Raw genomic sequence first — 16,950 nt, forward strand, 5'->3', positions numbered from 1 at the left:
TCCATAGTAACATCTGACAGAAATATCTAAAGACACTGAAGCAGCAAACTTTGTGTAAATTAATATTTGTGTCATTCTCACAACAGTGAATGTTCCTGAGTAGCCGAGTTACAGTTTTGACTTAAATCTGCTTGAAAATCTATGGCAAGACCTGAAAATATTTTGCTAGCAATGATCAACAACCAATTTGACAGAGCTTGAAGAATTTTGAAAAGAATAAGGGGCAAATGTTGCACAATCCAGGTGTGAAAAGCTGTTAGAGACTTGCCCAGAAAGACTCCCAGCTGTAATCGCTGGCAAAGGTGATTCTAACATGTGTTGACTAAGTGGGTTGAATACTTACGTAATAAAGATATACCATTTACAAATGTTAGTATTTTTCTTCCACTTGACATTACAGATTATTTGTAGAGGAATTTAATTGTACATTTTTTCAACCATTTTAATCCCACTTTGTAACAACAAAATGTGGAAAAAGTCAAAGGGTGTTAATACTTTCTGAAGGCAATGTATATACGCTTAGTAGGACAGGAGGGCTGTAGCAAGACCTGATCCTACATCAGCACTCTTACTCTGGGGGCTTGGTACATACTGGGAAGCTAGTCATTACTTTAGTTTTGCACACCTCAAGGCAATGAAAAGTAACACTATCATATAGACTTGGGCTCAGTCCCAAAATCAGCACTATTTTTAGGCTCTGGTCACCTTTATCGGTCTTGGTCAAAAGTAGTACACTATAAAGGGAAGAGGGTGCCATTTGGGATACAAACCCTGCATCACGGATGGTTAGCAGCACTGATGAGCCGTAGAATGGGTTACTCGTCCAGCTTGATTTGGGGTAGAGCAGTCATTACCACCCTTTCAAATTAAAAGCATAACAGGCTAATTATAGTCAAGTTTATGCATGCATATAACCTGCGCAAAATGTAAATGATCACAATCAGAAATGGTACCCATTAATAGTAAGTAAGGAATTCTGATCATTTTCTGCAAATGTGTAGACTGAATAACAAAAAATAGGACAATTGAACTCAGAATTGCTGTAATGGGGACACTGAAGTGATATGAACCTTTTTGTATTTATCATTTGACACACAGGGCAATGGCAAAGAAACTGATTGAAGAAACTCCAGTTTTTCTGAAAGAAATAGAACTACCCCTTGCATATCTAGTGACCGCACAGCAACAGAACCTTTGACATAAATACATGATAATAGATTCTCTTAATTTTCATTTAGAGGAACCCTGTTCTTAAAAGACTACTACATTTGAATGAATAATGCATGTTTTAGTCAGCATCTTTAGAAAACTGGCAACATATTTTCCTGGACACACTCTTTGAAAGTTTTATCTGCCTTGAATTAATATCTCAAATAATCTAGAAGGGGAATAATTTATTATCCATGGGCCACAATAGTTCAAAACAGTTAATGGCAAATATTAAAGCCTCAATGAAGCACAAGATAATCCAAATCACAACTAATAACACATACTTAATGGTACTATAGACTGGTGACCATATTTTCAAATTCACTTTGGTTTCTCTCAAAGGAATACTTCGGGATTTTGGCAATGAAGCCCTTTATCTACTTCCTCAGGGTCAGATGAACTCATAGATACCCTTTTTATGTCTCTGTGTGTGGTTTGAAGGAAGTTGCTAGCGCTACTAGTGTTAGCACAATGACTGGAAGTGTATGGGTATCTGCAGCCTGGGCAACTCCAGTCCTCGGGGGCCTGATTGGTGTCACACTTTTGCCCCAGCTAACACACCTGACTCCAATAGTCAACTAATCATGAGCTTCAGTTAAAAAAACTATTAGTTTAAATCAGATGTGTTTGCTAGGGATCGGGGGAAAAGTGTGACACCAATCAGGTCTCAGAGGACTGGAATTTCCCAGGCCTGAAGCAGATACCCAGCTAGCAGATATCCATAGACTTCCAGTCATTGTGCTAATGCTAGTTAGGATTGGCTCGCGAAACTACTTCTAACTTCCTTCATACTGCACGCAGAGGCATAAATATGGTACCCACGAGTTCATTTGACTCTGGGTAAGTAGACAATTGCCAGAATCTCACAGTATCCCTTTAAGGTTTTGGCAACATTCTGCAATTATGTAAATTGCCAATTAGAAAGGCAACATGACAAAGCTACAACTTTGTGCAGGAGGGTAGGCTAAGCCACAAAGGTGTGATTTATCAGATAACTGTATAACAAATCACAAACCAATCAAGTATGAAACCAAGACCAAGTCATCCTAAAGTCCCACCTGGGCTTTGCTGAAAACCTACATTACACACTCAAATAAGTACAGGTATAGATAGATAGGTTCAGTGTTTAAGACTAATAAAAAAACATACATGAATTTATACTATACATTTTTGCTCATAAATAAGTATATTAAAGAAATTCCTATATCTCAAAAATACATGTTGTGTAGCACTTTCTGCAGGTACAGACAATGCATCCTTAAATCGTGACTCATGTATTCCCTCGTCCCATGCTAAATGCCATTGAATTTCTACTGCATTTCACGCTCTGTGTGAGGACATGGTTGTCTCATCAAACAGCACAGTCTCTCATCCTAGATACAGATTACATCATATCAACTATCCTCAAATCGGAGACAATCCTCAATCACAGAAGTTCCTTTTAAAAAGAGATTGAACGAGATCTTAAGCACTTGCAAATTCATAACATATTGCAGGAAACATACATTTATCGTGCAGGACGTAACATGTCATACAAAATGAATGACGTCGTATACAATTGTGCACCATTTTCTGGGACCCATTTTGTCTCGTGAGCGCTACTTTCAAAACTACTGGCTGAAATTATACAGAACCTTTCTTGCATCACCTTCAATAATCCAAAGCCCCAACATCTGATCATCTGTAAATATCAACTCAAATTATGTCCTGCACGTGAGTACATCTGCAAAGGGCCCCAGGAGGTTTTTGTTAAAGATGCAGCGCACCCACACCAGGTACGTCGTAAATGGTTTGATGTTTTCAGAGAAGGTATAGTTCTGGTGGGGGAGAATATAAGGCATGTACGTGTTCTCTCCTTGCTCCTGGATCCACACTTCGTACTTCACTTCCCTGACCTTCAGGTACTTCAGGTTCCAGGGGATTTGCCACGACACAGTCAGCATGGCCTCGTTGGTGGCCTGGACCGATGTCTGGCACTGGGGCTCTCTGACCTGGCCTGGGTGGACCGTGCTGGCAGGCTTGGCCTTCTTCAGATTGGGCCTGGTTTTCACTGTCGCTCTGAGAGCCTCTAGTAAAGAAGGGATGTCCACTATGGTGTCCTGGTAGATGCGATAGAGCCACTCTGGGTTGCGGCAACACAGGTGTCTGGGCACTTCCTTACTGGCCAGGATGTGTTCCTGGTCTTCCTTATCCAGGTGGGCTATACCTCCCTGCTCCCAGGGCCTCTCTGGGTAGGCCACAGAGTTCTCCTCCACCATGTTCCTCCAGGCCACATACTGCAGGTCCATGCCTGGTAGAGAGGCTAGGGTTTTGTAAGGGGTGTACTGCTCTGGGTTGACCGCATAGGGGAAGAGCTCTACTACGACGGCCCCCCGGGAGAGGAAGAGAGAGGAGACCAGCTGGGCCCCGTGCATGCTGACCAATATGGAGGCCCCGCTGATGACCTTGATGATACTGGGGAAGGTCTGCTCCTCCAGAGACACTGTCACCGCTCTCATCTGGAACTCCTGCGCTAACGCCAGGATCAGCTCCGCTTCATTCAGGATGAGTCTGTTGATGGAGCGACTGAACACTACGATGTACTCGTCCTTTTCCTCCGCTGCGCTCTCCTCTCCTCCTCGCGTGGTGATATTGAGCTTCTCCATCAGCGATGAGGAAAACTGCCGGATCTCGTTCCCAGAGACCAGGATGTTGGCTTTGGGGCCCTGTGGCTGGACAAAGCCGTACTGGTACCATGTGGTCATCTTGGACAAGCCCACATAGGACTTTGTGAAGCACATAAGTTTGCCAAAGTTCTTCAGCTGTTCTTTGAGAAGTGGCTGCTTGCTGCTCAGCAGGCGGTAGAGGTCAAAGTGTGCGCCCTCACCCCAGCCCTCCATGAAGACCAGGCGGGCCTCATCATCCAGGTCCGAGTACTGCTGCATGGTGTAGAAGATGGGCAGCAGGTCATCGTGGAAGACATGCATCAGATTATCTGGATTGAACCGGTTGAGGATGAGGGTGACGTCAGGGATGAACACAGGCTTGGGCATGAACTTGAGGGCAGCTGCGGGCAGCTCCAGGAAGTTGAAGTACTGGGTGTTGTGATCCTCCACAGAGGACAGGTCCAGCAGGGCCGGCTGGAATCGCCGGGGCCCCAGGTTGGGCAGCATGAAGGAGGAGTTGCTGTGGAAGAAGACAAACTCTTCGGCCTCGGTGCAGTAGCACAGGTAGTCGAAGCGGCAGATGCGATCAGTGTGCATCTTGCCGGTGCAGACCATACGGGTGCCATACTCCTGGAGGGCCAGCAGAGCAGCGTGGTAGTCTATCCGGGCCTGGGACAACTCCTGGGACTGGCGGGTCAGCTGCAGCTCCTCCTCCAGTACTGCAGCGTGCTCGCTTAGCCTCACGTACTTCCAGAGCAGTGCTGCCACCACTGACACCAGCAGGCCATTCAGTATCGCCGCCACGTTCATCCTGCAGCTCGCCGCACGCATCACAGCTCCACGTCCAATTTGATCTCTGACCTCACACGCATGCTTCGACTCCCGCTAGCCAGGCGCCGATACACCTGGAGAGAAAGAGAGAGAGAGAGAGAGAGAGATGGTGGGGGGAGGGAGGGAGGGAGGGAGATTATTTTTAGCATATTACTGATATCATGTTTCCAACTGAACATAATATATTTCAGACTTTCCAAATTCAAATTACATTCAAACTCAAAGTAATCATATAAATAATATCAAACAAAGCGCAAGCCTATTATTTATAGTGCTATTGATGAAGGTCTACATACCGGTAGAACAATTTCCATTTTAGGGATCAAAGCATGGCTCAGAGCCCCTTTCCCTTGGAGAAGCCTTTGTCTGTGTCCCAAATAAATGGATACTCCGGGATTTTGCCAATGAAGCCCTTTACCTACTTCTCCAGAGTCAGATGAACTCGTGGATACCATTTTTGTGCCTCTGCATGCAGTTTGAAGGAAGTTTCTCACTAGCGTTAGCTCAATGGCTATCTAGCTTTGAGGCAATGACTGGAAGTCTATGGAAACTAACAACACTAGTTAACATAGGCTCGCGATACTACCTCTTAACATCCTTCATACTGGACACAGAGACATGCAAATGGTATCCACAAGTTCATCTGACTCTGGGGAAGTAGACAAATGGCCTCATTGCCAAAACCTCAAAGTATTAATTTTAAGTGCACTACTTTTGACCAGGACTCATATGGCTCTGATCAAAAGTAGTGCACTGTATAGGCTAGGGAAAAGTGTGCCATTTGAGCCATATCCTTTGTTTACCTTGGTGGATAAGCACAGGCTTTCCAGGAACCTCAAATCCCACTCCCTTCCTGGTTATGTCTTGATGAATGACATTGTGAGGAGAGAAAGGGGAAAAGAAAAGTTACTCTTAAAACTACACTAATCTGCATATTGAGAGAACAAGTGAGTCATGTGGTGAGACAGACCATCTGCATCCTAAATGCTATTCCCTATATAGTGCACTACTTTTGATCTGTCCAGGATCCATAGGGCTGCAGTAAAAAGTAGTGCACTATTTGGGATCCCAAGCAATTGCATCCAGACTATGGGGGTAAATAGTCATCTAAAGGTTAACTGCTACAAGAACAAATGTTTCTATAGGCTAGCCTCTGCCTGAGATACTATAAATATCACTTCCCATAATAGCGGCTGATATTAAAATAATATAATTTTTGCAGTATGAAAAAGTTGAGGGTGTTCACTGCTTTATATCACCATAACTTAGCAATACTCAAAAAGAAGAGTCAAGAGATTTAGTCCGTAGATGCCAATGACTACGCTATCTCCCTAACCTTCAACTTTGGGCTGCAGACACTAAATACACTTCATTCCTCTCCCTGGAGCCAGACGGTCTGCAGTAGACTTGGTCGGTATACTGTATATGCCGCATTCCAGAGTATTTGGTAATAGCCACGGGACTCTGCCTAGAAGGCCAGCATCCCGGAGTCGTCTCTTCACTGTTGACGTTGAGACGGGTGTTTTGCGGGTACTACTTAATGAAGCTGCCAGTTGAGGACTTGTGAGGCGTCTGTTTCTCAAACTAGACATTCTAGTGTACTTGTCTTCTTGCTCAGTTGTGCACCTCCCACTCCTCTTTCTATTCTGGTTAGAGCCAGTTTGCGCTGTACTGTGGAGGGAGTAGTACACGGCGTTGTACGAGATCTTCAGTTTCTTGGCAATTTCTTGCATTGAATAGCCTTCATTTCTCAGAACAAGAATAGACTGACGAGTTTCAGAAGAAAATGCTTTGTTTCTGGCTATTTTGAGCCTGTAATCGAACCCACAAATGCTGATGCTCCAGATACTCAACTAGTCTAAAGAAGGACAGTTTTATTGCTGCTTTAATCAGGACAAACGTTTTTAGCTGTGCTATCAATCACAAAAGGGTTTTCTAATGCTCAATTAGCTTTTTAAAATTATACACTTGGATTAGCTAACACAATGTGCCATTGGAACACAGGAGTGATGGTTGCTGATAATGGACCTCTGTACGCCTACGTACAGTTGAAGTCCGAAGTTTAAATACACCTTAGCCAAATACATTTAAACTCAGTTTTTCACTATTTAATCCTAGTAAAAATTCAGTTAACTTAGGTGAGTTAGGATGACCACTTTGTTTTATGTCAGAAAAATAGTAGAGAGAATGATTTATTTCATATTTTATTTATTTCATCACATTCCCAGTGGGTCAGAAGTTTACATACACTCAATTAGTATTTGGTAGCATTGTCTTTAAATTGTTTAACTTGGGTCAAACGTTTCAGGTAGCCTTCCACAAGCTTCCCACAATAAGTTGGGTGAATTTTGGCCCATTCATCCTGACCGAGATGGTGTAACTGAGTCAGGATGTAGGCCTCCTTGCTCGCACACACTTTTTCATTTCTGCCCACAAATTTTCTATGGGATTGAAGTCAGGGCTTTGTGATGTCCACTCCAATACCTTGACTTTGTTGTCCTTAAGCCATTTTGCCACAAATTTGGAAGTATGCTTGGGGTCATTGTCCATTTGGAAGACCCATTTGTGACCAAGCTTTAACTTCCTGACCGATGTCTCGAGATGTTGCTTCAATATATCCACATAGCATCATGAGGGATGAAAACTATCTATTTTGTGAAGTGCACCAGTCCCTCCTGCAGCAAAGCACCCCCACAACATGATGCTGCCACCCGCGTGCTTCACGGTTGGGATGGTGTTTTCCTCCAAACATAACGATGGTCATTATGGCCAAACAGTTCAATTTTTTTTTTCATCAGACCAGAGGACATTTCTCCAAAAGGTACAATCTTTGTCCCAATGTGCAGTTGCAAACCGTAGTCTGGATTTTTAATGCTGGTTTTGGAGCAGTGGCTTCTTCCTTGCTGAGCGGCCTTTCAGATTTGGTCGACATAGGACTCGTTTTACTGTGGATATAGATACTTTTGTACCTGTGTCCTCCAGCATCTTCACAATGTCCTTTGCTGTTGTTCTGGGATTGATTTGCACTTTTCACAACAAAGTACGTTCATCTCTAGGAGACAGAACGTGTCTCCTTCCTGAGCGGTATGACGGCTGCGTGGTCCCATGGTGTTTATACTTGTGTACTATTGTTTGTACAGATGAACGTGGTATTTTCAGGAGTTTGGAAATTGCTCCCAAGGATGAACCAGACTTGTGGAGGACAACAATATTTTTTCTGAGGTCTTGGCTGATTTCTTTTGATTTTCCCTTGATGTCAAGCAAAGAAGCACTGAATTTTAAGGTAGGCCTTGAAATACATCCACAGGTACACCTCCAATTGACTCAAATTATGTCAATTAGCTTATCAGAAGCTTCTAAAGCATGACATAATTTTCTGGAATTTTCCAAGCTGTTTAAAGGCACAGTCAACTTAGTGCATGTAAACTTCTGACTAGAGGTCGACCGATAAAGATTTTTCAACGCCGATGCCAATTATTGGAGGACCAAAAAAGCCGATAACGATTAAACGGACGATTTTTTAAAATGTTATTATTTATTTGTAATAATGACAATTACAACAATACTGAATGAACACTTTTATTTTAACTTAATATAATACATCAATAAAATAAATGTAGCCTCAAATAAATAATGAAACATGTTCAATTTGGTTTAAATAATGCAAAAACAAAGTGTTGGAGAAGAAAGTAAACGTGCAATATGTGCCATGTAAAAAAAAGCTAAGGTTTAAGTTCCTTGCTCAGAACATGAGACCATATGAAAGCTGGTGGTTCCTTTTAACACGAGTCTTCAATATTCCGAGGTAAGAAGTTTTAGGTTGTAGTTATTATAGGAATTATAGGACTATTTATCTCTATACTGTTTGTATTTCATATACCTTTGACTATTGGATGTTCTTATAGGCACTTTAGTATTGCCAGTATAACAGTATAGCTTCCATCCCTCTCCTCGCCCCCAGCTGAGCTCGAACCAGGAACACAACGAAAACAGCCACCCTCCAAGCATCGTTATCCATTGCTCCACAAATGCTGCGGCCCTTGCTGAGCAAGGGGAACAACTACTTCAAGGTCTCAGAGCGAGTGCCGTCACGGATCGAAGCGCTATTAGTGCGCACCCCGCTAACTAGCTAGCCATTTCACATCGGTTACACCAGCCTAATCTCGGGAGTTGATAGGCTTGAAGTCATAAACAGCTCAATGCTTGAAGCACAATGAAGAGCTGCTGGCAAACGCACTAAAGTGCTGTTTGAATGAATGCTTACGAGCCTGCTGCTGCCTACCACCACTCAGTCAGACGGCTCTATCAAATATCAAATCAGAGACTTAATTATAATATAATAAACACAGAAATACGATCCTTTGGTCATTAATATGGTCAAATCCGGAAACTATAATTTCGAAAAACAAAAAGTTTATTCTTTCAGTGAAATACAGAACCGTTCCGTATTTTATCTAACCGGTGGCATCCCTAAATATATCTCTAAATATTGCTGTTACATTGTACAACCTTCAATGTTATGTCATAATTATGTACAATTCTGGCAAATTAATTACGGTCCTTGTTAGGAATAAATGGACTTCACACAGTTCACAACGAGCCTGGCAGCACAAACTGCTGCATATACCCGACTGCTTGCACGGAACGCTAGAGAAGTGACACAATTTTCCCTAGTTAAAAGAAAGTCATGTTAGCCGGCTTTTTCGCGAATGCGCTGGTTAAATCAAATCAAATTTTATTTGTCACATACACATGGTTAGCAGATGTTAATGCGAGTGTAGCGAAATGCTTGTGCTTCTAGTTCCGACAATGCAGTAATAACAAGTAATCTAACTAACAATTCCAAAACTACTGTCTTGTACACAGTGTAAGGGGATAAAGAATATGTACATAAGGATATATGAATGAGTGATGGTACAGAGCAGCATAGGCAAGATACAGTAGATGGTATCGAGTACAGTATATACATATGAGATGAGTATGTAAACAAAGTGGCATAGTTAAAGTGGCTAGTGATACATGTATTACATAAGGAAGGATACAGTCGATGATATAGAGTACAGTATATACGTATGCATATGAGATGAATAATGTAGGGTAAGTAACATTATATAAGGTAGCATTGTTTAAAAAGTGGCTAGTGATATATTTACATCATTTCCCATCAATTCATCACCTGTTTGGAGAAGTAGGCTGTGATTCGATGATAAATTAACAGGCACCGCATCGATTATATGCAACGCAGGACAAGCTAGATAAACTAGTAATATCAACCATGTGTAGTTAATTCGTGATTCTGTTAAGGTTGACTGTTTTTATAAGATAAGTTTAATGCTAGCTAGCAACTTACCTTGTCTTCTTGCTGCACTCGCGTAACAGGTAGTCAGCCTGTCACGCAGGCTCCTCGTGGAGTGCAATGTAAGGCAGGTGGTTAGAGCGTTGGACTAGTAACCGGAAGGTTGCAAGATCGATTCCCCGAGCCGACAAGGTAAAAATCTGTCGTTCTGCCCCTGAACAAGGCAGTTAACCCACCGTTCCTAGGCCGTCATTGAAAATAAGAATGTGTTCTTAACTGACTTGCCTAAATAGGTTAAGGTTAAAAAAAAATTGTCCACAATCGGTGTCCAAAAATGCAGATTACCGATTGTTATGAAAACCTGAAATCGGCCCTAATTAATTGGCCATTCCGATTAATTGGTCGACCTCTACTTCTGACCCACTGGAATTGTGATACATCGAATTATAAGTGAAATAATCTGTCTGTAAACAATTGTTGGAAAAATGACTTGTGTCATGCACAAAGTAGATGTCCTAACCGACTTGCCAAAACTATAGTTTGTTAACAAGAAATTTGTGGAGTGGTTGAAAAAGGAGTTTTAATGACTCCAACCTAAGTGTATGTAAACTTCCGACTTCAACTGTAGATATTCCATTACAAAAAAAAAAAATCTGCCGTTTCCAGCTACAATAGTCATTTACAACATTAACAATGTCTACACTGTATTTCTGATCAATTTTATGTTATTTTAATGGATAAAATGTTTAGCTTTTCTTTCAAAAACAAGGACATTTCAAAGTGACCCCAAACTTTTGAACGGTAGTGTATGGAAATGTCATATTTCAGTTTATTTTATTTCTAAAAAACATTTTTTTCCATGTCATTATGGGGTATTATTGTGTGTAGGTTAATGAGGAATTATTTATTTTTAAATACATTTTGGAATAAGGCGGTAACGTAACAAAATGTGGAAAAGATCAAGGGGTCTGAATACTTTCTGAATGCACTGTAGATCCAAGTTGGCTGACTTTAAATATAAAGATTCACTGGCTACTTACTAGCGCGTAGGCTTGTGCTTGAGAGATTTTTATGAAACCAGTATTAATTTTCTATAAAGCCTGCTACCAGAAATTGGTTATTATTAGTGGATGTGCATTGTACATTATTCTGGTTAAATTTGTAACAAAAAGGGCATTTTCATATTTAGCTTTGAAAGCCAGATCAGTGATTATTACAAAAAAAGCAGGTTAAACTATTTTGATAAATAAACCTACCATGCCGTCTAATATTCATTTTGTGCATGCAGAAAACTTGTTGTTACTTTTATAAACTGTATGAGCTGTGATATCTGTCCTGCAAACAGTTTATCAGAGACTATATAAAAATAATTGCATGCACTAGTTTGCATTTGACTAGCAATCTCTATGGTATTTTCCATGTACTTGTTAGCATTGCTAACCTTGGGATTAGAGGCTAAGTGGGGTTTGAAAATAGCGCCCCTTGTGTCCGGTGCAGGTATTACCGAATATCCCAGGATGGCACAAGGTTGGTTTGAAGGTAGGACAATCTGGATACCACCCAAGCCTACCTTGCAGCCAAGCCAATCTGTCCTTCAATCCCAGGTTAAGTAAAATAACTTTAGCCCTACCTCAATGCCTCTAATGCTTTGAGCAGCAGACATTATGGAGCACAAGATTCATACAGCAGATATCAAACATAATGAACGGTCATTGCCACTTCCAACACATATTTGCACAGACACACATGCACCTCTGATTTCTTCATTTTTTCCTTGGGTCAAATCGCTCTATCCTAAAAACTCCTTGAGAATCCTCCTTTGCTACTAGCATCCCCAGAGAGTAGCCATCCCCCCACGGTCTTCCTGTCTCTCTCCTCTCCAGACTGAGCTCATAATGAACTCCAGTATCTCTGGCCTGACTCTGTCTAAATCCCAAATGGCACCCTATTTTCTATTTAGTGCAATACTTTTGACCAGGGCCCATTGGACACAGCCAGCTTTACACTCTCCTAAAGCCCCGGACTCTCTCTCCTCCAACAGCCAGCCAAGCCAAGGGCCCTGGAGGAAGAAGCCGGATTGAACAAAGACATAATGGCTCCATCTCTCCCTCCCTGCTCTCTCTTTCACTCTCGCTCTTGCTGCTCTCATTCTCTTTCCATATCTGCTCTCATATGCTGCAATAGAGACAGGCTAAAAAGTCCTCAGGCTATTTTGACATCCAAATACCTAGGCTACAATATGTCAGTGGTAGTAGTAGGCTCAGTCTTTGTGGTAATACCCTGCAGTTTTAGCTAAGTTACAGGAAAAAGATCAGTTACACAAGAGCCTTTTCCACTTGTTTTCATTACGACTTGAGATTTAGTTTACCAAAAGAGCATGATACTAATTCAGGTGAGAAAAGTCTTGGGGAAGCCCTTATCTCCATCTATAGATACAATATGATAGCAATGCAGACGTATAATACTCATATGTGAACTGCACTAAATTTGAAGTTAAACTGAGTGAATCCCATCGTTCATTTGTCATCCATACCCGGGCCTCCTTTATTCTCCTCTCCCCAAATGTTTGACTTGGATCGCCATTCGCCAAGGGCACTGGCAGAGGAGACAGGTTTGGTTAACTCACCTTTGCCCACTGATCCATATTGTACTGACAGGGGGCTAAAGCCCATAATTAGACACCGCTGGTGACCTTGACAGTTGGACCTATAGGCTTCATGACCTGGGTGTCATCAGGAGGACAAGGTTGTCCCAAATGGCACTCTATACCCTTTACAGTGCACTACTTTTGATGTGACCTGATCAGAAGTAGTGCACTAAAAAGGGAATAGGGTGCCATTTGGGAAGTGACCTCTGGCTGTCCCTAAACAAATTAATTTACCTACATGGTTCTTCTGAAGTTTGCCAAGCCCCCTACATGGGATTTAGGTCCAGAAATTACTTCTAAGATTTTAAATGTACCTGTATAAGCAGATAGCACAAACCCCTCAGCTTTCCCAAATCCCTCAGCTTTCCCTTTTAGCCTACCAATTTAACAAATTCCTACAAGTTGGTATGCCATTCAGACAATACCACTTCATTTTACTAATAGGTTAATAGTGCTCAATGCATTTTTCTGCTGCTTAAATGTCACAGCATGAAGACCTAAAGCAGCATTTCCCTCCAATCCATGAGGACAAGGGCAATGGTGCCAGTGCCAGTGGTGAGTGTTAATTCTCCTCGATGCACACAGGCGGCCCACAGGGATGCGTGCAGGGCCTATTGCAATTCCACTGTGCCAAGTACTGAAGGGCATTCCAAAGGTCAGCCTGCCTCTGTGATAAATTAGCAGGCAATTCCATGGCACCATCTTCAGCTAACACTGCACCCAGCCGTTGAGGTTTCAGGCTTGAGATTGAATGTTTTTATGAGCGAAAATGTGAATCAAACTCCACTGCTCAGCTCTCCAGTGTTCTCCCTACAGAGCAGGGATGCAATCGGGTGAGGGCCATAAAAGGCTTCTCTTTTTTTTGCACTGCTAGGGGGAAATGCAGATTTTAACTAATGAAACAACAAAAGAATATGACCTACATGCTCATTCTGTGTGTGTAAAATAAAAAGTGGTTAATGTGAACCTAACTCACAGCAAAAAAAATGCAAATCCAATGTTATTTGCTGCCTAGACTTTACTGCAATGACACTCAAGTCTCGAGAAAAAAAAAACAATACACTAATATTGCAGTTAGCCATGACAGCCTTTATAATAGAAGGATTGTGACCACACACACATCTAAATATTGCACTTGGGAAAACATTCTATTTTTGCTCAAAATAATTGCCCACTATAGAAGAGATCGATCAAGTGCACAAGGTTACATGTGTGCAAAGATAATGTTCACTGAGTAAAACAAGTAACAATCCCCCTCTCACACACACACGTTACTGTCAAGTTCATCACAACAAAAGCAATATCTTTGGGCTACACTGCACATTATTACATTTTACACTTTCTGCCTGTGGACATCTGTTCTACAACATGCCAGCAGAGCATAATACCCTTTGTTGGCATAATTGAGCTCTTTCAGGCAGAGAGTCACCCTTTTTATCCACTGTATCTACGAAGTGAGAAAGAGGGAAAGTGTGTGGGGTTCCTTTCACCTCTATAGAGGCATCCAGCTTAAGCCAGGCCCAGCTCCAGCTACACTTGATCCCTGAATCCACTTGTTTAACAAGCAACGCCTCATTTTCACCAATTTTCTCATTCTGAAAATTAACCACATATTGTAGAGGGAAAACAGTTCACAGATAGTAGTTAGTTCGTTAGCTTTGCCAGGGTCCAGTAAGCAACTAACGCATTAAAACTTGAGGAACGGTGTGCTGAAAAGCCCCCCAGGCCAGAACCCCCCCCTTCACATGAACACGCACACGACTCAATTCTTCATTGCTGTGACTTGCTTGCTAGTTGAGATTTATGATCACGTTCGGCTGTGTTTCATTAAATTTTTTATGTTGGTTTGATCGCGGGGGAGGCACTAGTAATGTCTGCAGTTTTCAGTTTGGCTATTTGTTTCAAGTGTGTTAGTCTATAAATAAATCACTGCCAAAATTTGTCATCTCTCCCATGTCTTATTTGACTAGTAGTTGTTCTGAAATGTTTATTTCTTGCCTACATTTTACTCCCTCCTCTATGTTTAATATAACACACATACATTAATTATTAATTGGGACTGCATGGCCTAGGACACTTCAAAATCCTTTTTGGTGACCTATCATGCCCTCTGATGTGTGCCACAGGAATGATTAGACTCTAGTCACAAAAGGAAGTGGTTATTTCAGCAATAATAGTTTTCAGAGCCATCTACTGTTCTCTCTACCCATCCCTCAATCCCCCATCCCATCGTGCTTTTACCTCTTATGGCTTTTCCTACATTGTTTTAAACTTTTTCTGTTTTAGTTTTTAAGAATGTAGGTACAGTAGTAATAATAAAATAATAATAATAATACAATTTGTACTCTGCTTAAAAAAGTTCAAATATATAAGTCAACATGAGTGCATATCCATAATCACAGTCAACTGTTATAATACAATTTAAAAAAAAATATAAATGTATAATAATATAATAAACAAAACTATGACAATGTGCCTCCATAAAGAATCCTCTCCCCAATAGGTCCCTCCGCCCTCAATAGGACACCCCCAGCTCCTCCACCATCCCCATCAACCTCCCCCCACCAATCAAACACAATAATGATAATAATAGAAATAAAATTAAAATATATATATATATACACACACACACACACACACACAGTACATATACATATGCACAGGACACATGTGCACAGGACTCAACTTATCTCTTATCTATTTTCCTACATCAGATATACAGATGACATTTCCACCTGGATGACAGCACATAATCAGCAAGACGGAGATGCTCTTCATCCGAGGGAATGCCGGCCTTTCTCAGATGTTAGATAATGATTATCACGTCATTTACATTCCAGCCCTTGTCAGCTCCAGATTTGACTACTACAACTCACACCCTGCTGGAATCCCTGCCTTCTCAGATTCCCCTCTGTTATTAATCTCTATATTGTAATCAATAAAGTGTTTCAAAATGCTGTACTTTTATTAACATATATGTTCAGGACATTCCTGAGAGAGAAGGGGTGTATTATCAGATGGTCACCCATGCCAACAATTACAGTTACATCAGTTACATCTTGTGAGGTCTTTGCCTTGAAAGTAAGTATGAGAGTATAAGTAATGTACAATTAAACTGCTGAAAGCATACTGACTACAAGGCAAAACAGAACTGTGAAATTATATTATAGCTGTGTCGTTGTATACTTGCGAATTAGAATTAAGTGTAACATCATTTTGTTGAGGAAAACTGAAATGCCCATCACATTGTTTCCCCAGTTTGATGAATGTGTTCTGAACGAGGAGTCGATTGTCTTTTCAAATATGGACAAAGATGTTAACATCATAAGAGAAGAAATAGCAGTCACTCTTCTCCAAAACACCGGTATGTTCAATTTCTAATTTAATATAATTGTAGATAAAAATAAAACATTTATATGGATCTTTCAAGGTTATCTGTGATCCAACTTCTAACTAGACAGCCACTAAAACACATGTATTTAAATAAGTATGTTACAAGAACCCTACACTATTCCCTTGTTCCCTGTTTTCTCAGAAAAATACATGTAAAGATGTATAGACTACTTGACATTATGTTTTGCTAGATGACCTGAGACAATTGTGCCACTTATGTGGGGAGGTGGACAATAATGAGAAAGACACTAACTGGGTAATTGCTTGTTTACTTCTAAAAAGGCACATTTTTAGGAGTACGAATTTGTATCAGCAGTAATATTTCTAGAGGTAGCATCATCCACTTTGTCTGATAATTAAATAATTGTAATTCAAGAAAATGTATTGAATGTTTAATATTTAACATTTTTCATCATAAATTTCAGATTGGTTGTGACCGCTGCCCACGATGGTTCCACCAGTCCAAACCATCACATCATTGGAGGATTATGTCTGCGCCGCCTGTCAGGACTAGGTTAGGCTTGAGTTAAAGTGGACTAAATGTTTAGTCAAGCGTTTGCAGCGTTTCAATATTTGTTTGTTATTTGTCTTTTTATATTTGATTTATTATCATTTTATATCTTATGCAAATCGACATTTGTATTTCTTATTTAATGCTTGTTAACAAACGTAACTGTCTGTGATGTTGTGTTATTGTGTGATAATAGTTGTGTATTATCATTATTTTCTTAAACATTACAAAATGTTTCTAAAATAAATGTTTATGTTTCTTTATACTCTAATTTTGTTTTCTGTGGCACACACTACTGGTCAACATGAGCTACCAAAATGATTCTGAAGTGTGCCAGGCCTTGCAGACCCAAGATAGGTGGGGGGGGGGGGGGGGGGGGGATTTGAGTGCGTTCACGCAAGCTTTTCTGCACAAGGAG

General features: G+C 41.0%; 1 protein-coding gene across 2 annotated transcripts in view; it reads right to left on the reverse strand.

The window, feature by feature from the left end:
* Positions 1 to 859: 859 nt before the first annotated feature.
* The window catches only part of LOC110485998 (protein O-linked-mannose beta-1,4-N-acetylglucosaminyltransferase 2), a 30,083-nt gene continuing 13,992 nt past the window's right edge, over positions 860 to 16,950 (reverse strand). The window contains exons 2-3 of one of the 2 annotated variants that reach the window (XM_021557276.2): positions 5,489 to 5,548; positions 860 to 4,759 (exon numbers count right to left, since the gene is read on the reverse strand). In XM_021557276.2, coding sequence (XP_021412951.1) covers positions 2,910 to 4,685 — 1,776 coding nt within the window. In that variant the 5' untranslated portion in view covers positions 4,686 to 4,759; positions 5,489 to 5,548 and the 3' untranslated portion in view covers positions 860 to 2,909. The remainder of the gene's footprint in view (positions 4,760 to 5,488; positions 5,549 to 16,950) is intronic. The other variant, XM_021557284.2, reaches the window with a different exon arrangement.

Source organism: Oncorhynchus mykiss, chromosome 2, assembly GCF_013265735.2.
Source record: "Oncorhynchus mykiss isolate Arlee chromosome 2, USDA_OmykA_1.1, whole genome shotgun sequence".
In the NCBI taxonomy this organism is placed as follows: Eukaryota; Metazoa; Chordata; class Actinopteri; order Salmoniformes; family Salmonidae; genus Oncorhynchus; species Oncorhynchus mykiss.